Here is a 25,816-nt window from a genome sequence, read left to right as displayed (position 1 = left end):
AATAACAGGAATTTTCTGGACCGTTTTATTTAGCTTGGTGGATGCGTGTTTGTGAGTAGGTATTGGAGAGTCTTCCACCTTGAGTGTATTCTAAATGCTGCCTATCAGGGCTTTACTGAGATTAAACTACCAAAGGCTCCACGTTCGACTAGAAGGTGCATGACCCCCATTGAAATGGAGGGGAAATGTGTCTGACAAATGATAGAATTTGGTGTGTTTTCAAAGCAAGAACTCTGATCCATATGGGGAGGTTTCTAACCAGTGTAATTATTCTCTAGTGACTACAGACACTAGGATTCTCATCTGTTTCAAAGAGCAGATCGTGTGGTCATTCCACACATTTTTCATTTTGACTTCTCTTTTTCCTTTACCCTTCTATGGGAGATGTTGGGTCTTTATGGGGACACCTGTGTGTGAGCTGAGAAAGACTGGCTAGGGGTAGACTCCAAGCTGGTCATTCCTCTGACTTAAGTAACTCAACCAAATCATACAGTTATAGCTTTGTGAAGGAGAGATTAAAAAAAAAAAAACAAAACAAAAAGGAAAGAAACCTGAAAGTATGATGTTCCCAAACAGTCAAAGACATTTCAGAGTGAGACATAAAAATACCCCAGGGGTTGTAAGAGTTCCCATACTGCATGATATCGTTCTGATACCAAAGGAGCAGTTCCTTTATTGGAAAGCTGGTTGTACAGATTAACGGATGTGCCCACCTAAAGAGTAACTCCCACCATGGCCTCATATAGGCAGGAAAGAGCTCTTTACAACTCATCTCCTGCTTTGTATAAATTATTAGAGTGAGGGACATGGGAATACTTTTAGATAATGAGAAGAAAAAAATAATTTGAAAAGGCCAATCAGTTTTCTTGAGCACTTTTAGCAGATTGCTAACAGAGTTGTAGATTTTGTTCTTACAACTGTCTTGTATTTTTCAAGGGGAGATACAGACTTTTTATTCATGTAACTAAAATTGCCATTTAATTGGATGATTCAGAACGGAAACTACACTACCACTCTCCAGTTGGTCTGTGTGTATTGATCTGGCCTCACCAAAAATTCAAGATTTCGCAAAGCAAAATAAAGGATTGCCAAAAGTGAAAAACTATTTCTGCTTTAAAAAATGCAAGCAATTTCAATGGGTCCCTACTTCTCCTTCTTGGAATCTTGTCTTTAAAGTGCCAGGTCATAAATAATGCTTGCATGAATATAATTGGTTATTGCTTTTGTGTTGAACTGAAATGTCTCAGTCGAGGAGAGCTATCATCTACAGTAGCTTGGGTTTCAGATCTGCAGGCTTTCCTTGTGAAGCTTTGAGCTAAAATACAGATATGCCAACTATGAGAAAAAAATGAAAGCTGTCACAGTGTCAGCAGCAAAAACTGGAGGTCCATCCCACACAAATTATGGACATCTGTATTCTTAATTGGCATTCTTTTGGGCCGTGCCAGCAGAATGGCAGTGCCAAGAAAGCCTGACAGCTTTAGAAAAGACAAGGTATCAGGTTAAGGCGATAAGAGACACTGATGAGACATAGAAGTTCCTTTGTAGGCAAGATTCTCCATATGTTTGTTATAATGCTCGTGACTTTTAGTTTTGGCTACTTCCAAACGGTACCCTTTGTCAAGACTAAATTTGCTACTTGGAAAACAGATCCGTTTATGAGCTTAGGAGAACAAGTGGTATTGATGGTTATATGATCAGAAGATCGTTGGCAAAGATGCATACAAATAGTTAACAAGGTAATGGTAAGAAATGTTGACCTTGATTTGTTTAGCTAAGATGTAAAGATTTTTGAAGGTCAAAGGTGTCCTTGTGTAGTGTTTTGGAGTCTAACTGTGTCTGACCCTCTAACATTAAGCTGCTGTGGCCTGCAGTTTTGAAGAGTGAAGCAAACCAGGGGGAAAGAGAGAAGGGGGGAGAACAGGAAATGGAGTGAGGTGTTTCAGGAAGTTGTCAGGGGTTGACTGATTGATTCCAGATGGAAAAGGTCAGCCTTCGTGACCCAGGAAATACTCACTAGGGGAAAGAAGTTGGCTTGTGGAAGGGGAAGGCCTGGGAGTGAGACGATGCTGGAATGCACATTCCACTTCCTTTAGTCCCCAAACATTCAGAAACTTTAACTTGTCTGAATAGAATAATATCAGTGTTGTCATCGTTCATCAGAAAACAGTGAAGGAAGTTAAATTCGAAGCTTTGAATGTACCAAACGTATCTTCACCTCCATAACGAAGTTCATTTTCCTCCAGAAGGAGAGTGAATGTATGTAAAAGTCAATATTTGTGTGCGTGTGTGCGCACACGTATAAGAACAACTGGCAAACATGTCGGGTTTCACAAGGGGGGGTGGAAGATTAAATCCTCTACATTTTCCCAAAGCAGTTTAATCGGCAGGCTCTTCTAGATGCCCCACAGTGTAAGATAGTTGGAATATTAAAAATGAGAACTTGCCTTGTATCTATATATATATATATATATACACACACACACACGCACACACGCACATACATTTGGACATAATTTAAAATCTTGTAATAAATTTTGCAGACACTGAAATAATTCAGGTTAATTCCCTTGCTGTCATGAGAGGCCAGAGCTAGCCAGCAAGAGATTAAAATTTATTTCCATTGTTAATAGAAAATAATGAAGTGCATCTGAACCATCAGGGTATGTCATTCGGGAAACGTTCACTTTGGAACCAAATCTCACTCCACCCAAATGGACAATGATGAAATCAGCTGGCTCGAGAAAGCCCCATATTTTGTGGCAGGAATGCATGAGGAGCACTAAAGTACAGTATGACAAGGAGTTTGTGGGATGAAGTCAAGCGGCCTCCGAGAGAACACTCTCTATACCCACAGAATCCTCAGACAGACTGGGGCTCCCCTCACTGGGCCTCGCACAGCTCATCAGCAACTGAAGCCTGAAGCCTCCACTTGCTTTGGGTTTTCGCAGAGATGGCAGCTATGTCAATCCGTTCACACACACGATTTGTAAAAGTGGTCTGATTGCTCTTTTTTCTCCACCTTCTCCTGTTATTTTCAGCGGGGGGAAAGTATATGCAGAAGTATATGTTCATCTTAACTCCATGCCAGGAGCCTTGGCTTCTCCCTCTCTTTGACTATGATGCCATCTTGTGCTTGCTCTGATAAGAACTTGCATCTCCATGCACTCGTGGCGAGTGATGGATGTCTACACCTTTCGGTGGCCACCATACAATAGGAACTTTCTGGAAGGACTTTCCCCAGACTCCTAAACATGTTGACATGGGCACAATTGAAAACAGATCTGGAGCTAGATAGGCTGCATCCCTGACTTGTGGGCTGTTGACCATAATTTTCTGAATGACAACTGAGGTTCCTTTAAGTTCCTTTTGATGTCGCAGAAAGGCAGGGACACCGAACCCATAGTATTTTCATGAACCGAAGCGTGGAAGAGACTCATAGCCGACTAAGAGCACATTTTGTCGTCTTTGAATCTCCAGGGCCTGATGTAATACCCAACACGTAGCAAGAGCTCAGTGAATGCTTTTGGGATGAATGACTGAAGCCCACTTGTTCCATGGAAAATTCTTGTCTGCATCTGTCATGCCCCTGGGACTAGGTTAGGTGAAATCTTTTGGGGACTCATGCTTTTAGGGGTTCTCTTGAACCCCTATTATATTAAAATACATATTAAAAATTTTTTAAAGATACCATCTAAGACACCTCTGAAGGTAAAAATACATTCAGAAGGGTTTCCTTGGGTGAGGGTTAGGTAGTGGGTCAGATTGATTAAGAAGGGACACAAGATAACTTTCTGGGGAGATAGAAATGTTCCATGCCCTGACATGGCATGTCTTCCCTGCATGCATCTGACAACATTGTGCAGCTAAGATTTGTGCATTTCAATGTATGTAAACTTCACCTAAAAAAAAAAAAGGAAGGATTTATTATACTGTTCTGTTTACTTTGTTTGCTTGAAATTACTCATAGTAGAAAATCGCAAGTGCCATTTAATGAATGAATATACGAATGAATAATCCTTCACATTAGAGATAAGGCAGGGCCAAGGTCTCCCCCACCCTCCCACCCTTCATTTAATAAGGAAGGAAGGGCTGACAGAAAAATTATACATATAATATCAGCAAGTTTAATTTGGGAATAGAGGCGAAGAGTCATTTTTAGATCTAGGATGGCCCATCCTCCTGGGTGAAGTAGATACTGGGCGCACTCAAGTCCACCCACCTCAGCTACTCTTTTCCAACTGCTCTGAGCTTAACTGACTTCCGCCTCTTTGAACATCTTCTGTACCCCTGACCTACAGCGCACATACATAGAATTTAATTAGATTTCCTTTTGCATGCTATTTGTTTGATGTGTTAGCCATGTTTCTCCCCCCTCCCACCCCCGAAAGTGAGCTCTTTGGGGGTGCCTTGTAATTTTTGGTACCCAGCCCATGTGTCTGCCTTTCTAGAGCCTCCCTTAGAGCTGCACAATGAGAGGGGCTCACTGAGTATTGTCACCTGTCCTACTGACAGGCCAAACAAGGCCGAGGTGAGGCAGTTAGGGTGGAACTCATCCCAATTTGGCACGTGCCAGGCCCTGCACCTAACTCTTTCCGTGCAGCATCTCATTTCATCCTTACATTATTTACTGAGCCCCAAGAGAGGCATTGTCGTTTATGTGTTACAGATGAGAGAAATGGAGATTAGAAAAGGTGAGGTAATTTGTCCCAGGTTACAAGGTCACAAAACAGCAGGTGTGTTAACTTTAGTTCTGACTCCTAATCTGTGTTCCACTATTCCACACTCATCTCTTCCCTTTCCTCTGCTTAGATACTAAATGCCCTACATTTTCAACACTGAATTCCAGCAACTCCATCTCCTCACCAAAAGCCGGGGCATCTCTGTCACTGCTCTCTAGTGAGCAGGGTGACCACAACTCCTCAGGCAGCATCCGTGGGCCCAGCATTACTTTCGCACACGGTAGAAGTGTGAGAACCCATTCTCGAGCTGGGAGAGATGACCTCCCAGCTGGTGGTGAGATCTTCACTTCCTGAGTGCACACAGTCGGCTCCTCAGGGTGACCAAGGTCCTGTGGTAGAGAGTGAGGGTTTTAGAAACCAGTTGGCAGATGGCCAGGTTCCCCATGTCATCACCCGGGCATGGTTTGAATACAAATATGTACCAGCTCCTGAGTGAAGGCCTCTTTTTTTCCAGGAAGCTCTGCCATAATCACAGGGGGAGGATGACCGGCTGAGATGCCAAGGGCATGGCCCTGGCCCCAGACTCTGTTCCATCTCTCATCAAGCCATAGGGGAGTCTGGCAAAACAGTACACTGCGACTTTTGCTACTTTATGAACAACTAACTCCACCCCTCCCCCAACCCCACTTTTACTTCAAATATTCAGGTTGTGTTGTCAACAACGGTGAATGTGGATGGACACGTGCTGGCTGTTTCTGACAACATGTTTGTTCATAACAACTCTAAGCATGGACGGCGAGCAAGAAGGCTGGACCCGTCAGAAGGTAGGGCCGGGAGCAGTCTGGGAGGGCTGATAAGTCAAGGTCTCTGTCATTGTCCTGGTTTGAATTTTAAATTGATGTCTGAGGGGCCCCTGGGTGGCTCCGAGGTTGAGCATCTGACTTCGGCTCAGGTCGTGATCCTGGGGTGCTGAGATTGAGTCCCGCATCAGGTTCCCCACAGGGAGCCTGCTTCTCCCTCTGCCTGTGTCTCTGCCTCTCTCTGGGTCTCTCATGAATAAATAAAATCTTTAAAAAAACAAAAAACAAAACAAATGTTGTCTGAGTGGAAGTGAAGAAAGCACACAAGATCATGTGGGTTTTAAGGGAAGTTGTAAGTGCTGACTCCTGCCTGTTCTGTTGAAGGCCGCACGCCTCCCAGCCGACATTCAGGCCCCCCATGCCTCACCGTCTCTGCCATCCAGTTCTGTGTTTTTCTTTTTGCTAGACGGGCATTTCAGGCAAACGTAGGCCTATGACATCTTAGTTAAACAGGAACATTATGGTGCCAGACATGTATGAATAAGTGTCAGATGTGCCCTTAAACAGATTGTGGGCAAAACAAAACAATGTGTGGAATGAAATTGACACTAATTGATTTTTGTTTGCTTGGACAAGAAGAAACCATGATCTGCTCCGGGTAGTTTTCTATGTGCATTAAAGTCGTCAGAAATACTGGTAACTGTTCAACTTCAAGTTGTCCAAAAAATTAAAGCATATCAAGGAAGATAACTGACAAATACCTCGGTAAATTCCATCTTTCACACTCCCCGACTCATTGGGGTACTAAGGCTTTATAATGTAGGGTGAAAGGCTGACCGAGGCTACTATTTTAGCGTGATGTTTTGCTGTATACTGCTGACCAGCCCCCACCCCAACATGGCCCTCAAAATGTGTCTTGTATCAATTTAAATAGGAATTAATGAACTGAAAGAAAATGATTGAATCAGTAAAGAATTTGGAGTGGTGTTAATTCTCCCACAGTGGGCACTGAAAGGAGAGAAGAAAATCCCAGGGTTCAGAACTAGGAACCCATCCAGTTTCTTTTGACTGATTGGATGTGATTGACTGGCTGTTCAAAGGGGGCTCATGTTTTTGGAGTCCTGCCAAAGTTCTCCTCCACCTTTGACCCTGTCAACTTTGGAAATGGAGTGATGGATTGACTTTAGTTATGGCCTGAAAACCATACTGGGTTCCTGTTGGGATGTAAAGTCCAGAGGCCTTGAACATATGGAAGAAGGGAGGAGGGGAAATACATCCTACAAAGTTAGGAAAGTGATTAGAAATTGTCTCTTGATAGAACTGAAAAAAAACCCCTCCACTGTGATAGATTTTACTTTCTCCTTCTCTCTCTAGCACATTAGCAGGCCTTGTAAATCTTAACATCTTGGGGCAGAGGAGGTGGGGAGAGAAAAGGGATTTACACATTTCCAGTGTGATCAACTTATAAAAATATGGGGAAAAACAACAGGGTTTTAAAAACACCCTTTGCACAATTAGCTAAGTGTTCCACGTTTTCATACATAGTGGTCAACCCATTAGGCTTTAATGACCTGGTGAAAACCAGCAACCAATTAGGGAATGATGGCAAGTCAGCAAAGCTCAACTTGAACTTGGAATAACCAACAGCTTTCAAGAGCAGCCAATCCCCAAAACTCCAGATTTCAACCATCAAAGGACAGTCCTGACTTTTTCTTTTCTATCTTCTTAGCTACCCCCTGCATCAAAGCCATTAGCCCAAGCGAAGGCTGGACCACAGGAGGAGCCATGGTCATCATCATTGGAGACAACTTCTTTGATGGCCTCCAAGTGGTGTTTGGGACCATGCTTGTATGGAGTGAGGTAGGCACAGACAACTTGCTTCCCCGATTTTCTTTGGCCCAAAGATGGTTTTGATTTGGGGAAATGTAATTCCTGGAACATCAGCAGCATGAATGCACCTTACTAAGTCCCTACTATGAGCAAGGCACCAAGAATTAAGAGACATGTAAACCACACTTATTGTAGGCATGGATCCCTTAAAAAGATAAATATTTATTGCAACATTGTTTATCATTGTGAAAAATTATACTAGCCTAAATAGTAAATAATAGGAATGGTTCAATTCCACCATTAAAAATTAGGTCTTAAAAAAGTTCTAATGACACAGGAGAAGGGATAGTATTTACGCTATAATGCTAACCAAAAAAAAAAAATCAGGACGAGTGTCTATGGATATAAAATCTGATTATATAATACCCATCCATAGATAAGTCCTGGAAGCACACCAAAGATTAACAGTGGCTGTCTCCAGGTTATGCAATGCTAATATTTTTCTTCATATTTTTCTATAATTTCCTAAGTTTCTAAAGTGGATATGTTCCACTTTCATAATGAGAAAACCAACAAGATATTACCAAAAGACAAGTGACACTGCTAGGTTGGATATGGAAATTGCCAAGTCATGACATGAGAGAGTAGCAATGTAGAAAGCAGGGAGGAAGGGAATCCAGAGATGGGCCCCTGAGGTGGGAAAGTCTTAAGCTGGGCTGGTGGGAAAGCAAGGATCCAGACAGGTTAAGTGGCAAGGAAATTCCAGGGTAGAAACATGCGAGATACAGGGAAGGGCATTTGGAGCGTCTGGGGCAATGGGAGTATAGCCAGTTTGTTCTGGGAGGTCATTGTGGGAGATACTCCTGTCCTCTGTATCCTCGGGGATCACTTGTATAACAAGTATTTTATTTCCCTGCCTGTTCATTCCTCAGCTAATCACTCCTCATGCCATCAGAGTGCAGACTCCTCCCCGGCATATCCCCGGAGTAGTGGAGGTGACATTATCTTATAAATCCAAACAGTTCTGCAAAGGCGCTCCAGGGAGGTTCATTTATACAGGTGGGTGAGAAAATGATCCAAGGGAGATGGGCTTCTGGTTCACCTTTGCTCTAGTTCCCAGTGTCTCCACTTTATAATGATTTTACCTTTTCTAGGTCCTTTTACTGGTGTGGGAAGAGTGGACTGGGTGATAGGCATTGAATGGGGAAGTGTAGACTTGCTTTTAAATTTTATTTTATGGGCAGCCCCGGTGGTGCAGTGGTTTAGTGCCGCCTGCAGCCCGGGGTTTGATCCTGGGGACCCTGGATCAAGTCCCATGTCGGGCTCCCTGCATGGAGCCGGCTTCTCCCTCTGCCTGTGCCCCTGCCTCTCTCTGTCTCTATGGATAAATAAATAAAATCTTTAAGAAAAAAAATAAATTTTATTTTATATTTAGAAACTTAAATTTCTAAACCATTTGGGAAATGATCATGGGAGCTCATTTAATGAGCACATCTTCATAAATTTGACTCGGCTAGAACCATGCTAGAACAGATTTTTATCTAAGCGATCAGATAAAAAATTAGACCGAGTTGCTGCCTCTGACTAAATTTTCTTGAAAAGAATTTGTCAAAGTTGCCCAATTGTGCTGCAGAGTGATTCAAATTATTTTAAAATTTTATAAAAGTAGGAATTATCTATTATTTCAATATTTGTTGAAATTTGCTGAATATTTGTTTAAAATTTGTTGAATATCTACTTTTTCTCGGTGGAAGGTACAATGATTTATGAGACATCATTCTTTCTTGGAAATGTAGAAATTTTTTTGGATGAGGTGTTGGTATATTGCACAGAACAGCTGGGGAATTAGAATATTCAAAATGTTTGTTTTTTCTAATGACTGGAATATAAGTTCTAAGAAGACAAGAGTTTGGTGTGGACCAGAATAGGGGGAAGAGGTTTCAAGGAGGCGATAGAAATCAAAGACTGTTTTTAAGGGTGGGGAAGATTTGAATAGACAGAGAAGAAAGGAAGAATGTTCCAACTATGAGAATCTCATGTGCCAGGGCCCAGTGGGTAAGATGAGCAGGTGTCTGGAGGAGAGAGGGCTAGTTTACAGCTGTAGCAATGCACTCAGGTAGAACCTAGACCAGAACTTAGCCCACATGAGCTAGGAAGGGGAGGGAAGGAAAACATAAAACAGCTTAAAAGCCCTGTATGGTACCTAGAATGGCCAAATTCAGAGATGGAACATAAAATGGTGGTAATCAGGTGTTGGGGGAGGGAGAATTGGAGTGGATGTTTAATGGGTATAGTGCTTTAGTTTTATGAGAGAGAAGTTCTGGGGACCGGTGGCACAGTGTGAATGTACTGAACTGTACGCTTAGAAATGGCTTCAGATGGTAAATTTTGTTTGTGTATTTTACCACAACTTTTAAAAATGAAAAAAAAAAAAGAAAGAAAGAAGGAACCAAAGCCTTGTATGGGAATTTAGACTTGATTTGTAAGGCAATATTAAGTATTCCCACGCAAAGAAGAGTAAGTCAAAGGGGTTATCGTAAGAAACACAAATGTTATTGATATAAAGACTGAGTTAGTCGGGGGAATGACTGAAGCAGGAGGTTCAACTAGGCCATTGTATTTTGAGGGAGAAAACAAGGGGTATAGAGAAAGAAATATATAAACCTAGAAAATATATCAGGTGCATTGTAAAATTCTAATAACATTTTTTAGTGTCTTTTCACATTTGGATCCAACCTCCTCTTCTTATTTATGTGTAAATGTCTGGTTAGATACCAATGAGGAGTAGATAGAGAAGGGTAATTTTTAGGTATACTTATTTAAAATTTCACCTTTGAATTTTTTCTCTTGAGATAAGTGCATCTTTGCTCGGTTAGCATGTGTATGTGTGTGTTTCTATGGAAGATGCTGTTGCAGCAACAATAAAATATTTACTGCTCTAGTTTCCAAATGGACATAGTTTATTCATTCATTTAAATAAGTACTTATTGCATTCCTAGTACTATGGGCTGGCATAGCTCTAGGTTTTGAGGTATAGAAATGGGCAAGATAAAATCCCTCATCTTACTAAAACTTACTTTCTAGAGAGGAAGACAGACAACACAGAATAGAGATGATATAATTTCAACAGTAATAGGTAAAGAACAGAAAATGAGGGAGGGCTTTGGGTAGGGTGGTCAGGAAGGTGAGGAAGGAACATTGTGTGGAGACCCGTATCACAGGTGTGGAAATCTGTCCCCCTGCCTCCATATCTTCCTGACCTTCTCTCCTCTCCATTTACATTGCCTTCCTTCTGTGCCTGGAATTCTTTGAGGCTGTGTGTGTTTCTGTGTGGGTCACCGGTGTTCTCTTGAACAGTATTTGGCTGTCAATGAATTGGGGGTGAGTGTCCCAGGCAGAGAACAGATTACAGAGAGGTGGGAATAAGCCTGGCATCATCAGGGAACAGCATGAATACCTCTAGCTGGAGTGGCACTGGTGGGAAGGAGAATGATGGGAGATGAGGTAGGAAAGGCAGGTAGGGCAAGCGTTTGGAGGGGAAGACACTGAGGATGTGGAACAAGGGAGCAGCCAGGATCCAGACAGGATTTCAAGCCATAGGGCTGGATGAGATGGCCCCAGAAGAGAGCAGAGCTACAGGATGGAAGAAGTTTCAAGATGGTGCCTTGGGAACACCAACATGTAGGGCTCAGAGTGACAGGAAGAGCCTACGAAGGTGATTGAGAAGGAGTCAAGAGGAAAGGGCAAGAGGAAAGCAGGAGTGTGGGCTGTTCCCCAAGTTGGGTGAGGAATGGGTCTCACTTTGGGATGCTTTCCACATCTAGGGACCTGGCATCTGTTTTCTCTAGTCTACCTGCTGTATATGGATGACCATCTGGCCTGTGAGGGGACAAGTAGGACAAACAACAATCATGTTGCAACCAATCCTCAGCTCTCTTCTGAAATAATGAAAGATATCGATACTCAGTGAGGCTATGGATGTGTAGAGCCTGGTGCTGTATGCATATGCACACACGTGTGTACAGATGTGAAAACTCTCTGAAGCAGAGGTCCTCACCTTTGGCTGTACTTTAAATCACGGACACCTGGGCCCCAGACTAAGGAGCTCTGAATCTCTGAGGGCAGGGCCCAGGTATCAGTGTACTTTATATATTCATTGAACAAACATCAGCTCTACATTATGCTCAAGGCACAAAATCAGTAATTTCAGTATGCCTCTAGCAGCCTACAGTTCTAGAAGGGGATCTTGATAATTGGGTTAAGTCCCATGAGGTATCAATGCAAGGAGCACTGAGCAGAGAGTGGCTGACTTTAGGGAATCAGTGAAGGCTTTCCAGAGGAGGTGACAATAGACTTACATTTCTTATTTTTTTAGAAAGATTTATTTATTTATTCATGAGACACACACACACACACACAGAGGCAGAGGTATAGGCAGAGGGAGAAGCAGGCTCCTCACAGGGAGCCCGATGTGGGACTCAATCCTAGATCCTGGGGTCACGCCCTGACCCAAAGGCAGACGCTCAACCACTGAACCAGCCACTCAGGCATCCCTAGAGTGACATTTCTAAAGCAAAGTAAGAATTTTCCAGACAGAATAGATGAGGCCATGATCCATAGTGTTTGGAAACAAAGTGTCTGCTAAAAGGAGAGCCCACATAACCATGAAAAAATAGATATTAGGTTACTTGTAAATTTAAAGAATTATAGAGATGATGAGATGTTGAAGACCACCTGGTCATACTACTCCTTTTGCAGATGTGAGAACCGAGACCCAGGCAGAAGTGACTTGTTCACAAATTGCCCACTGAATTCAAGGTGGAGTCAGAACAAGGACTCAAGTCTTTGGCCATACTGCCTAGTGTCTTTTATTTAGCAATTATTATCAGCAAATAGCTCTGTTTTCCTGATGTGCTAAAATTTTATTGACTCGTTCATGAAGCAAATATTGATTGAGCATGCTCACTGTATTCAGCACTGTGCTGTATGCTGGGGATACTGTAGGTAAGTCCGACCGGCAGGATCCTTCCTTCATTTTGGTATAGTGGTGCGAAGATGAACTATGTACGCTCTAGGTTTGGGCTTCCTAGATGCCTCTAGTTCTTAAATCTTGTGTAAGTGATTTAACTTCTTACTCTCCCCATCTATAAAATGGGCTACCTATCTCATAAAGCTGTGGTGAGACTAAATAATGCTGTGCATGCAAACAGCGGTGTGCTGGTGAAGGTTTAGCAATTGGCTCTCCAGGGAAAAGTGGTGGGAAAGGAGCGGTAGGGTTGGTAGTGTTTGCTGATTTCCATGGTGCAAATACTCTATGGTTGATTTCAAGCTACCAGTATGACACCAACTGGCTCACAAAATTTCTGAAAATTTAACAACTTGCTGTCACAAACTAATAGAAGCCCTAGAACACCCTCTTTGTGTAAGCACTTGGGATAGAAAATGACTGTATCTTATTATTCAAAAGTATTTATTATTAATAATTTTTTTATGATTACTTATCAGGATTGCTACCATGGAAACTTTTACTATCAGGGTTATTACCGTGGAAACTTGAAAAAGTAATTACAAATGTGCTGAGTACTAAAAAGCAGTTGTATAGGATGCTGGGAAGATACACTTGGGAAATTGAACCCTCTTAAAATGAGATAATGGGGAAGGCTAAGAACAGTCCAAACACAAGAAACAGAATATACAAAGACCTTGGGGTAAGAAAGAACATGGGACATATATGATGGCTACTATGAACAGGGTAGAAAGAATGAGTTAAAGAGAGGTTGGCCTCAAGCTGGAAGAGAGAGTTGGGACCTGCTTGATTGGCTCTACCCCAGGTGCCATGGGGAGCCATTGAAATATTTTAAAGCTGAGGAGTGCCATGATCAGATTTGCCTTTTAAAAGATTGTTCTGGCTGACTTGTAGAGAATGACTTGGAAGCCAGGGTGGATTCAAGGAGGTCGGTTGGAGGCCAGTATGGTGGCCCCAGCCAGAAATGATGGCAACTTGGACCAGAGTACTGGTAGTGGGGAAAGGCAGAAGGGGATGGAATCTAGGAGGTAGCATTGGCAGGACTTGATGATTGATTGGATGGGGTGAAAGTTGGGGAAAGGAGGGGAGGAGATGCCTCTCAGGTTTCAGGTTTGAAAAATTGGGTGGGTATAGTGTAGAAAGTGATTTTTAAAAAGGTATAAAGTGCTAAGGGAGTTCAGAGGAAGGACAAAATACTTCCAGCTGGTGGAGAGGTGGGAAGATTTAATATCGTAAAGATGTCAATTAATGAATAAATTTAACACAATGCCAATCAAAGTACCAACAAAATGTTTGGGGAAACTTTACAAGAGTTCACCTGGAAAAATAAAGGTGCTAAAATAGGACCCCTCAATTTTTCTCATTTTTCTCAATTTGAAAAATGAGAGGGCCATGCCCTACCAGACTTAAAACCTATTTTAAGTTTCAGTAATTAGAAGAATATGGGGCTTTGGAGGAACATATAGAAATGTTATTCAACGGAGGAGAACATTAAAAAATAAACAGGTTTTGTACACATGAATAGTATAAATACCTAAACATGTATATAGGTGAGGAGCCATCTCAGTCAATGTGGAAAAGATGGAATGTTTAGCAAGTGGTATTGGATGAGCTAGTTAAGCATCAAAAAAAAAGTTAGCTAATTTCTTATTATAAACTAAAACATTTGAATTAGATATTTTTATTAAAAATCTACACATTTCAAAATATTATTATTGTAATCTGGAACCTTGCTAACCTTGACCCCAAGGCAACCATCAAGCATAAATCTATGATTACATAACAAGAATTTTTTTTTTCTTAAGATTTTATTTATTTAATCATGAGAGGCACAGAAAGAATGGCAGAGACATAGGCAGAGGGAAAAACAAGCCCTGTGGGGAGCCCGATGTGGGACTCAATCTCAGGACCTCGGGATCACACCCTGAGCCAAAGACAGACATTTAAACGCTGAGTGACTCAGGCATCCCAAAAAGAAAAATTTTGCATGTCAAAGTGAGGGTCATTAAATCAAAAGGAAATGGACAAACTGAGAACATAGTCATTACATGTGACATATTCTCTTACGTATAAAAAGATTTATCCATTTGTTCAGCAAAAGTTTATGTTATGCCTGTATTTGTCAGCAACTGTGTTATGCATTATAGATAAAAGAGATGAATGTTAGATATCTCACAAATTAAAGAGGAAAAGAAAGATATGTAAATTAAAAGCTAGCAAGGATATTGGGAGTTAATTCAGGAAGGAATACAATTTAGCAGTAAACATTCTTAAAAATCCCAATCATATTAATAATCAAATACATGCAAATTAAGGGAACTACGGGAACTACCCCACCCCCCCATCAAGTTGGCAAAGATTTCTTTTTTAACAAATGAAAATACCCAAGTTGGCAAAATTGACAGAAAGTGGAGACTTCCTAACATACTACTGTAGGAGGGTAGATGGCTCTGGGAGAGTATCTTGATGGTACTAGCTTTAAAAATGTATATACCCTTTGACCCAACAATTCTACTTTTTGGAATGTATACTTAGGAAATAACTGAGTTTGCCCGAGGGCTGTTCATTAGAGCAGTGTTTATGGTAGTGAAAAATTGAAAACATCCTTAGTGTCCATTAGGGGACTCATTAAATAAACAATGAACCATCCTTACACTGAAATACTTTTTAGACATTAAAAGTAGTGCTGTGAATGGATATTTAGTTCCATGAAAGAAATCTGTGATATAGGTTTAAAAAGAGCTTAAAAACTATATGCACAGTATAGTCCAGTCTGATTTATATACATATGAAAAAAGAACAGTTGTGTAAAAAACCCTAGTAAGATACAGAAACCTGCAGATGAAAGTGTTAACAATGGTGGTTTCTAGGTGTTGGTATTGTTATTATTATTAATTTCAATTTTTGCTTACTTATATTTATTATTTTCTGGAAAAAATTACGGAATTTTTAATTAGTAATGAAATAAAATATGGTGTAAAAAATTAATGTTCCACATATTGAAATACTGAAATAGCAAACATTGGTAAACTTGATTCTTTAGGTACAAAAAGAGTGTTTCCAGCCAGGGAAGCAGTGAGGCTTCTTCCAGAAGACTGCTTTGGAGAAAGAAGGACCATGGGAGGCAGTTAAGGGTGAGGAGGGTGGGGACAAGTTGTTTCTTCTTCCACAAACAGAGAAGAGAATAAATATATAAACATTGTTCAGGATGGCTCGGGAGGCTGGTCACTCTCTCTAAAAACCTCCACCTGAGGTTACTAAGCCAAATGTCACTCAGGTTGGTAGAGACAAGTGGCTAATGTTACTCATGAAGGGGCCCAGGCGCTACAGGAAAATGCATCGGTGATCTCTTGACTTGCCCACTCAATGAGCAGCCACCATTAGAAATCTTAGTCCAATAGCTGGAAAGGCAGTGGCTTCCCTAGGTGTCTGGAGGTGGGGCTGCTCTGCCTCAGAACAGAGGCCTACCTACGGTGAGCCTGGATAATCCTGGCCTTCTCCTTGGGGGGAGGGGGTGGGAGTGACGGGCAGAGAGCTCATGGACTTCTAGCCAGTCTCCTCCCGAGCTGCATATTCTGGCCTCAGAACGTGCTCGGCTACAGAATAGTGTGTTGGAAAGCACTATAGGCCTAGACAAAGTACTCAGCTCCAGTGGTCAGGTGGAAAATGTCATTTTGATTCCCAAGAAAAGAAAACCTTGAGAAGTCTAGAGAGCTTTCGTGGGGACCACCGGCAGTAGGGTGACATCCAAGAGGAGGATGCACTAGATTCAGCCAGAAGACGTGCTTTCAGATGCTGGCTGTGGCATCAATGACTTGTTTGACCTTTTGATAAGTCACCTAACCTCCCTGAACCTCATTTTCTTCATCTGTAAAGCTCTGGTACTAATTATACTATTACCCATAGGTGTTTCCCTAATTTGGCTGAGTATGAGAATCATGCTTGGCTCCATTCCAGACATACCGAATCATATTCTTTTGAGAGGGTCTTAGAATCTGTATTTTAAACAAAGAAATGAGTTTGAGGAACCTGAGTCCTGCTCATCAGGCTGTTGTGGAGACTTTCTGGCTGGTAAAGCTCTCTGCATGTGGGGCAGTTCTTATGAGACTGAGTCATAGCACTGTGAACACAATAATATTTACTCTTAGGTGGAACTTTCTAGGGGACTCAAAAAACAGGAGGTGGGAAAGGAGACTCTGAGGTCCAACCATTGGTGGTTCCTGTATCCAAGGATACACCTCCATAATAAACCCAAACCTATTAGATGTAACTTACCTGGTATAATTAGCCAAAATGCAGTAATCAGCTCCCCATGGTTGTTGCTGCCAAGTACAGCATAAACAACATCAGGGCTCTGAAAAACAACACATTTTCTTCACACATGTGACTTTGCAGGTCTATTTTCCTCCAACCATGGTTTGCTAAAGTACAGCTTGCTGCTGCAGAACTGAGAAATCCACGTGAGAATATAGCTCCTCGAGAAAGGTCCGATTGCCTCTATCTGCTTAGAGACCTAGGGGTGGTATGCCAGCCAGGCTCAAAGAGGAGAAGGGCCTCTACTTTCCTCACAGATCTTTCCACAGAGAACTGGAAGGGCAGAAAAATAATCCTGGTAGGGGCACCCAGTGGGATCATGGTTATTGGTTGCACAGGTCTTTCTGGGCTGTTTTGAGGATGCGGAAAGAGAAAATCTGAAGGCATGCACTTGGGGGTGGAATGGCCATTGTTTATAATGATTAAATCTGGACCAGCCACAGAAACCAGTGTGAAGTCATGATGCATGTGGTTGATGGCAGGTCACTGGCATATGGGGGTAGATGAGCACAGCTTTTCGGTGTTATTACTATGGCTCTTTGCAGAATCTGGTCTAAACATTTGATTGTTGGTTAGGAAGTCTCCTGTAAGTTCTAGCATCAGATAGAACTAGTAAGAAAAAAAAATGATAATACTAGTTGAGGAGGTAGGCCAGGCTCTGTCTCATGAGTTCATGTCATCACTGCCTTTTCTCACTGTGATGGTTCTTTTAGTATCTCGACTTTATAGATAAGAATCCTTCTGCCTGAGGTCACCAAGTTAGGTGAAGTCCTAGCTGTCTAATTCGAAAGGTGCATTCTGAACCGTGATATGTGTGCTACTTACCATCCTGTGGTAGCTTCACAGAAGATATTACACCAAGGCCATCTGTTTGGCTTCATCCAATAGTTTTACCTGAAAATGCCAATGACCTTGGCTCTCTGGCTGTTACTGTGAGGAATTGCACAGGAGACAAGCCTGGGCAGTGAGCATGGAGGCAGCTCAGAGATTGCCTTGCCCGGACCCTGGTGCTCCAGATTGCAAAGTGGGATGTTCCTGTACCACGTGATGTGATAGGATGAGAACCTATGAATACTTCGAATTCCAGTGAAGTCATAGAAACTATCCTGTCCATGAATAACTGGAGTTGTGGAAGGCAAAGGAGTACCAAGACCCACTTTGTTATTAAGAGAGAACTTAGCCAGGGGGTGGAAGGCAATGACTGAGTATAGAAGCCTAGATCTGAGCCCCAACTTTCCTGCAAATCACTTAACTGTTCTGCACCTCAGTTTTCTAACTGAACAAACAGGAACAAATCTCCCTGGGAAAATGAAATGGCATAGGTATGCAAGCGCATTATATATAGAAATATAAAAATATAAGTCCGATTCACTGCTGTCAGCTTTTGGCAGACAGACATACACCTTCTGGGATGAGTTCTAGGTGGTTTTGCTCCCATCACTGTTGGATCAAGGGTGGGCTTTTTCATGTTTTCCTTTTGGTAAGAGTGAATTCTTCTTGAAAGAACTACTACACCATGCCCTTAATATCTGGGTCTGGATTAGATATCCAGATTTTGTAGACAGAGAAGGCCAAGGTAGCCTGAGAACATGGCTCTGCAGGTAGAGTGAAGGGAAGGTGGGTTTTCAATGGAGGACAAAAGGAGCAAAAGACACTGACTTGGCCCAGGTGAGCCCAGGCACACATGGAGGAGCTGCTTGTTGAGGTGTGTGGTTGAACTTAGAAGCTGGCAAATGAGAATTAATGGAGACGCTGAGAAACCAAAGAATTCATGTCAACTAACCCCTTCCCCCAGAGGACTTCTTAAGTTTGTACTTTAGCATGACCAAATGCATTTGATCACCTACCCCTGGTCATTATATGGGAGAAAATGTTAATAAGAAAATGGCCAAGAACAGGCAGTAGTTGGGAGAAGAAATGGGAGGCCTAGATTTTTCTACAAACTTCCAGTCTCTTCCCTGAGGCTTGGTGTGGGGTGTGGGGTCCTCTTTTCATAAAGCTGCATTGCACAGATGTGCAAGCAGGATTGCAAATGTTAATAGCCTATCCAACTTCACATTTCTTTTTTTTTTCTTATAGCATTACCCTGAAAAAAAAATCCCATTTAAGAAATGAATCTGATTTTGAGTTAAAAATACCCAATTCAGACATCAAATACTGGCCCGAGTACAATTGTTCCCTGTTCACACTGGAAACAGGTTGAATCAATAGCCCTCCTGGTAGCCTGTAGTTTTACTGAGGTCGCCTCTACCCTCACCTCTTGTGAAATTTGGATCCATCATTCAGCTGAGTCTGAAGAATGATGTCTCCGTTGGAAGCCCCAGAATAGGGGGCTGTTGTTTCACTGGAGACATCCCCCAGCCCCTTAATGGCCTGGTGCTCTCAGCTATAATATTCTAAATACACATTACAGAGAGCATGAGCATATTCATAACTGCTCCATTGTGGCATTTAGATTTACCCTTGAAATTTATCTTTAATTTTTACAGTTGTCTCCTTAACCATGTATATTATTCCCTTCTTCAAACAATCTGTCTTCCCGCTGCAGTTTTTCTTGAAACCAAAGCATAATTAAATATTAAATTAATATTTCATTTTAAATTAAATAGAAAAGGCTTCAGTCTAATCTTTCACTTGTGCACCGCTGGTTCTCACCTCGTATTCTTGTTCCTGTAACCACAAAGGCAGGTACCACCTCTTAATAATGTGTTCCTATATTATCTTTGTCCCTTTTTTTTAATTGGTGACATGGAACTTTTGCTACGTTGAAACAGATGGATATAGAGGAAGATTTCAATGTAGCAAAGGCTAACAATGACATCACATCATTCAACATCCTGTGGGTTCAACCCCACCCATCTCTGCTTCTCCAAGAAGTTCACTGCACCAAATAGATGAATCCTATAGAATCATATAAGCAAGAGCTCACAAGGGATCTTAGAGACCATTTAGCTCAACCTTTTATCTTTGCAGAATGATAAACCAAAGTCCACCTGGCCTTGAAGGTGGGAATGGTTATTGGGACCTAAAACAGATCCCATGCCAGACCAACTTGACTATCAAATGCTGTGAAAAAATTTTTTAACTTGGGAGCATTAAGATGTTAGTTAAATGTAGGCTCTACATGTTGGACATGAGCAGTAGGGCAGAAGGTAGATGCTTGAACAACAAAAATGGGAGGAAGTGCTGGGAGAGACATAGGAACTAAAATCAAAGCACAAAGAAGGTAGACCTCACAGGACTTAATATGTAAGCTCAAGGCTCTTTGAAGACATGGACACTGAAGGGAAGGCAGAATGGAGAAGTCTTAGAGGTCACACAAAAGCAAGAGCTCGTCTCTGTATATCTGAATTCCTCCCCATGCTAGGTTGCTCTATACCTTCCTGACCTGCCAAGAGAGTAACCTACCTTTGACCAGAGCCACAGGGAAGGTATTCCTGATGTATGTTTTCCCCTTTGCTTGCACATCAGAGGTTATCTTCTGATCTGGTGTTTGTCTGGCAGTCACATTACATAGATTTTGGGTTTCTTAAGTAGGATCCTTTACCATTGTTTTCTTTATTATTGGCGAAGGATAATATTTCAAGTCAGGATTGGAAAGATTCTCTAGTTCTGTGGGCTAGACCCCTCAGAGGACCGCAAACTCTATACGTATCTGATAAAAGTGAAGATCCTTTGCTGCAGATGCATGCACATATGTGAAGACATATAGCTAGGCCCAGACTTTAAGAATTTTCTTGGCCTCTTAATGGCCATCCATACACTTCATGATGATCCTAGGCTCTAATTGGAGACTTACTTACCACTGAGGAAAGCTGAAACCCAGGCCAACATCCCAGAGCAACAGCCAAACTGATCACTTGAATCTTCCCTCGCCTCATTAGCTTATTTGTCTCTTCTCAAATTTCCACAAAGGATTTGGATCAACCTTTGATACTGCCATTGTGATGTGTACTGCCATTGGTTGGCATAAATGACCTCCAACCTGCAGTGTCAGGGTTTTTCAGGGTTGACCAGCATTCTAACAAAGAGTCCCCTTTCCCTGTTAGCCAGTGTCCCCTATATTTTTGGGAAACAAAGTAGAAGCATAAGCTAGGGTAAGCATTATCTGGTCTCTGTGCCTTCTCTTAAGGGAAGAAAAAAATCATATAGAATTTATACATCTCGCCAACCCTTTGGGAAAATTAATATTGAACACCAGCCAGTTTCTTTTTTTTAATGAGTGGTTCCCAGTAGATATTTTTAGTTAAATACTATTTACTTATAAAATAAAACCTTTACACATTGCTTAAAGTTTATATCTATTTGCTGGGTCCAAGATATGTAAGTAACCTCATATATTATACCCATAATCAAAATGAGAAATGACACATAAGATCCAGGCTCTCAGGAGAAATATTATGAAATCTCAAGGTATTGATGAAAGTTTTTCCAAGGCTGATCCAAATGGGATTTAGATTCTGTGGCAGTTGAAATGTGTATTATTAAACTCCTTAAGCAAACCCGAATGACTCCCAGTGGAGGATTAAGACATTCTATGTATAGCAAAGACGAAATTCTCATGTCTGAGTTTTCTCTATTGAATTCCCCCTTGATTAGCTTCTGTAATATTTAACTTCATGCCATGCCATAATTATTTAATAAAAGGTAAATATAAATTATATTTCAGTGGGGATATGACCTTTTACCTTAATGTTATGTTACTAAAGAAAGACATAGATAAATAGAGCCTATAGATCGAAGCATATTTTTAATTTACTCTATTTTTGCCTAGCTAGCACTTCTCTGTGTCCCTGTCAGCCGAGAGGTTGGCAGCACTTCACAGCACCCCCGCACTCCATGTGGTAGGAGAGGTTGTAAATTCACACTGATGATGGCGGTTAATGATCTGGTTGGCCCTTCGAGGCAGTCTTGGTGCTGGTGTTGGGCACCTCATTAGCTAATTGAGGTTTGCTTGGCTCACGCCAGGCCTGAAATGTCAGAGAACACCCAGGGAGGTGGGGCGGGGAGGAAGCTGGAATTCAATATGAGGCTAACGTGTAGAACGCAAAAACAACTGGTCAGTTGGGAAGCCAGTGTGGAACCAAAGTAAAAGTTGTCCAATCTGATTTCCACGTGTCTAAGGCTGAAAACTGGAGGAATTGACCGACTTTGCTTCTTATGGTTTGGTGTTGACTCAACAGTTTCCACTTTATGATTTGTACTTCAAAATTGCACTTGATTAAATGAAATTGTGTGTGCACACACATGTGATTTTTTTCCTGTCTGTATAGACAATGATTTAAAAAAATTTTTTTTATTATTGTCTTCTCATCAGACATATACAACCCATTCCACAGTTTGTGCTATGAAGTCTGGCAGGGCCTGCCAAAAAACACTCAACATCAGAAATCGATGAGTATGCCTCACCTACTTACTCAGTTTAAAAGATGAATAGTTAACCCAATATGGTCAAGAGAGTCTTCTATTTCTGATTTGGGTGGGGAGTGAGAGGGGCTGGGCAGGCAAGATAAACTTGACATTACCCTTGTGTGCTGGTGGTTTCCTATCTAATGGCAAGAACAGTGGGTACAAATATGTAAGCAATTCTGTGCAAGAGAAATCACCATCTACATCCCACTCTGTGTACTGATTAAAGCCTGGCTTTAGAGAATTTGTCTGCAAGTGGCAGGAACGAGATTAGTGGTGGTCATGGGGGGATCCCTGGAGCTCTAGAGAGGGGGAGTGAAAGCTCTCCTGGGAGAGTAGCTCTGCAAATGGGAAGAGGGGATGAGGATAGTGGTGGGGACAACAGGGACCTTAAAGGGCTAGATTTTCTACCTCAGGGAGTAATCCCTGACTTTATAGCAAATGTATTGTGAGCACACCCATATCTGCAATTTCCATTGTCTCCATATAAGAAGATCAGTACCCTAGGTAACAAAATGGTACGTATCTGAAAAAAGGCAAGAAAATGATTGATTTAGAGCATTTTGTCACTAGGTCTGTTTGCCCTGCAGCAGTGGGCAGCTGTTTGTGTTTGCTGATTGATACCAAATGGAGCCTTCTCTCACACTCTGTGATTGAGAAGTCAGGCAACCTGGCAGGGCTTCACTTCCCAGCTCTGCTGCCCTTTGCTCGGAGCTTGAGAGGAAGCATGGGGAGGGGTGGAAGCAGAAGATGGCACGGCCACTTCTCAGCACTCTCTCTGCTCCTCACCAGCTCCCGCCCAGTAATTGAGTGCAGAGGGGTAGCCTTTGACCCACGCAGCTGTTGGCATATCTGGACAGGGCTTGGAACAACATCTCTAATTCAGCAGCAAAGGTTGAGAGAACAGGCCTAGGAGTCGGAGAAACCAGGGTACAAATCCACCTTTACTGCCAGGAACTGCATTGAAAATAGAGGTAAAACCCAAACAGTGGGATTATAATGAGGATTAAATGAGATACCGTGTGTAAAGCTAGCATTGTGACTGTGATATAGCAAGCCTTTGGTAAATTCTAACAGTGGCAGTAACGACTTTCATTATTGAATATTGTAGCCACTAAAAATACTGTTATTAAAGAGAAAGTCTTCAAAAATTGCTGATGTTATAATGCTAAGTGGGGGAAAAAAGTTTACAGAATAATTCCAATTATACACACATCTATTCCTACATATGTTTCTGGGTAAAATGGTAATTTGAGTCCAAGTGTTTAATCTGCCACCAGCCCCAGAATATATCAGAGGATATATTCAAGAAAATAAAAAAATAATGGAAATCTAGTATTCACATCTGAAGCAAGCCTGGTGTCATGAATATGCCAGAAATTTTGTGCTGGTGTTCATGTGTGTGCAGAGTTGTGTTGGAGGATGTGTGAAACCTGGAGACGTCATTCCCCTCTAGGCCTCCTCTGGCCCCACTCACCACCTCAAAGGGTAAGAACAAGCATCACAGGCAGAAACTTGACCTTGATTGGAGAAGAATATACTTATCTGTGCTGTATCTTCAGAAGTTGTCATTTACATGTTAGGAAGACAGAAAGATATTCTCTTATTTCAACGGCTTGGACAGAATTCAACTCTTATTGTTACTGATATAACCTGACTGCTGGAGAACTGAACCAGTGAAGAACCTAAGAATAGAAAAGTTTGGGGCTCCTGGGTGGCTCAGTCAGTTACGCATCTACCTTTAGCTGGGGTCATAGTCTCAGGGTCCTGGGATCAAGCCGCACGTAAGGCTCTCTGCTCAGTGGGGAGTCTCCTTCTCCCTTTCCCTCTGCCACTACCCCTGCCACTCATTCTCTCTCTCTCTCTCTCTCTCTCTCTCTCTCTCTCTCTCATGCTCTCTCAAATCAATCAATCAATCAAGTCTCAAAAAAAAAGAATAGAAAAATTATGCTATCACAGGACTACTGGTCAGCAGAGAAAGCAGTTAAGTTAGAGTATTTCAATTATTGTTAATGTAAATGTGAAAATTGATCTAAAAGATACAGATCGGGGATCCCTGGGTGGCTCAGCGGTTTAGTGACTGCCTTCAGGCCAGGGTGTGATCCTGGAGTCCTGGGATTGAGTCCCACATCGGGCTCCCTGCGTGGAGCCTGCTTCTCCCTCTGCCTGTGTCTCTGCTTCTCTCTCTCTCTTTCTCTCTCTCTCTCTGTCTCTCTCATAAATAAATAAATAAAATCTTTAAAAAAATAAATAAAAGATACAGATCATAAAAAGTCTAAAGATAGTAATATTAGCTGAAGATGACAAATGAACAACCAAAATGTAAATGTGGAAAGTGTGAGGTATGGAAATTAAAGGTGGGCAAAATTCCTTATATGTGGAGGGGCTTACCAGACTCAAATAATTAAAAGGTAATATTTTTAGAGAAATCTAAAAGTACTGCTTTAAATTAAAATAGGATGTGTATCTTTCTCATTGCTAGAGAAAAATATATTCATTAAAAGACTATCAGAAATAAAAGTAGAATGCTGAAGGATAAATTTAGAGTAGCTATTATATATATAATATGTTAAATAATATGGTCAAAAAGATTTAATGCATTTAAAGCATTACCTATGGGACACAGAAAAAAACTTGTATGTACTAATTCACAGAAAACTTAAATTCCAAAGACAGATATTCTGCAGGATACCTTTTTGAATACAATGCAAATAACTAGAATAAATAGTTAATTAATACTCAGGCATCTCAAAATTTTAGGATATTCTCTTTGGAACAAAAGGAAGACAAAATTAGAAATATGATTATTCAAAAAGTTGCAACAAAGCAGGGCTTGGAGGGGGAGAACCATAAATAGGAGATTAGAAATCTCCTAGGTAGAATCTGTGCTAAAACATTTAAAATTTTGATAAAATGCATGAGTTTTCTAGAAAAATACAAATAATATCGAGAAATAAAGAAAAAATCTAAGGTTTCTGATTGGCAATCTGATGGATGATGACTATTTACTCAAAGTCATGTAAGCTTGGGGTATCTTGGGTGGGAGGAGTCTATGGACCCATCCCCATGGAAATTTCCAGCCAGTATTTGGATAGACAATGTGGAATCTTGGGCAAGCTCTCTGGATTGGAGATAGAGATTTATGATAGTTAGCACATAGCTTGACATGGAAATCAGAGGGGCACTGATGAAGTAGACAAGCGAGAATGGATTGCCAAACAGAAGACTGGCTTGGCAACAGGTGTGAAGAGCAGCAGTGTTTACAAGATGGAGGAAGACCAGTCCTCAAAGTGGGCTGAGGTGGCTTGGCTAGGGAGGTAGGAGGGAAACACAGCAGTGCACATTCAGAAAAGGTGATAGGTGGAAGAATTTCCAGCAGGAGAGTATTTCCAATGTCACAACTTGTGTTTATGATAAGAATGGAAAAATTCTGGGGCACCTGAGTGAATCCATCAGTTAAGCAACTGACTCTTGGTTTTGGCTCAGGACATGATCTCAGGGTCAGGCTCTGTGCTCAGTGGGGAGTCTGCTTGGGATTCTCTCTCTCCCTCTCCCTCTGCCCTTCTGTACCCCCCCCCCAAATAGATAAATCTTTAAAAAAAAACAAAAAAGAATGGAAACTTTCCTCTTGCTTTGGCTAAAATGTTGTTGGTGACTTTGACAAGAGATATTTCACAGGGTTCTTTCAAACTTTTAGTCAAGAGAAAATATCCATGTTGTATAAATCTTATAGAGCACAGGATAGAATATAGAAG

At 41.5% G+C, this 25,816-nt stretch overlaps 1 protein-coding gene across 2 annotated transcripts in view; it reads left to right on the top strand.

The window, feature by feature from the left end:
• EBF2 (EBF transcription factor 2) overlaps window positions 1-25,816 on the top strand; it is a 191,789-nt gene that overhangs the window by 143,371 nt on the left and 22,602 nt on the right. For both annotated transcript variants that reach the window (XM_055300713.1, XM_055300712.1), the window contains 3 exons: window positions 5,389-5,506; window positions 7,212-7,342; window positions 8,245-8,371. In XM_055300713.1, the coding sequence (XP_055156688.1) occupies window positions 5,389-5,506; window positions 7,212-7,342; window positions 8,245-8,371 (376 nt within the window). The remainder of the gene's footprint in view (window positions 1-5,388; window positions 5,507-7,211; window positions 7,343-8,244; window positions 8,372-25,816) is intronic.

This window comes from Nyctereutes procyonoides, unplaced genomic scaffold (genome assembly GCF_905146905.1).
Source record: "Nyctereutes procyonoides isolate TBG_1078 unplaced genomic scaffold, NYPRO_anot_genome, whole genome shotgun sequence".
Taxonomy (NCBI): domain Eukaryota; kingdom Metazoa; phylum Chordata; class Mammalia; order Carnivora; family Canidae; genus Nyctereutes; species Nyctereutes procyonoides.
Note: the sequence above shows the minus strand (reverse complement) of the source record. Positions and strands in the feature narration are given on the sequence as shown.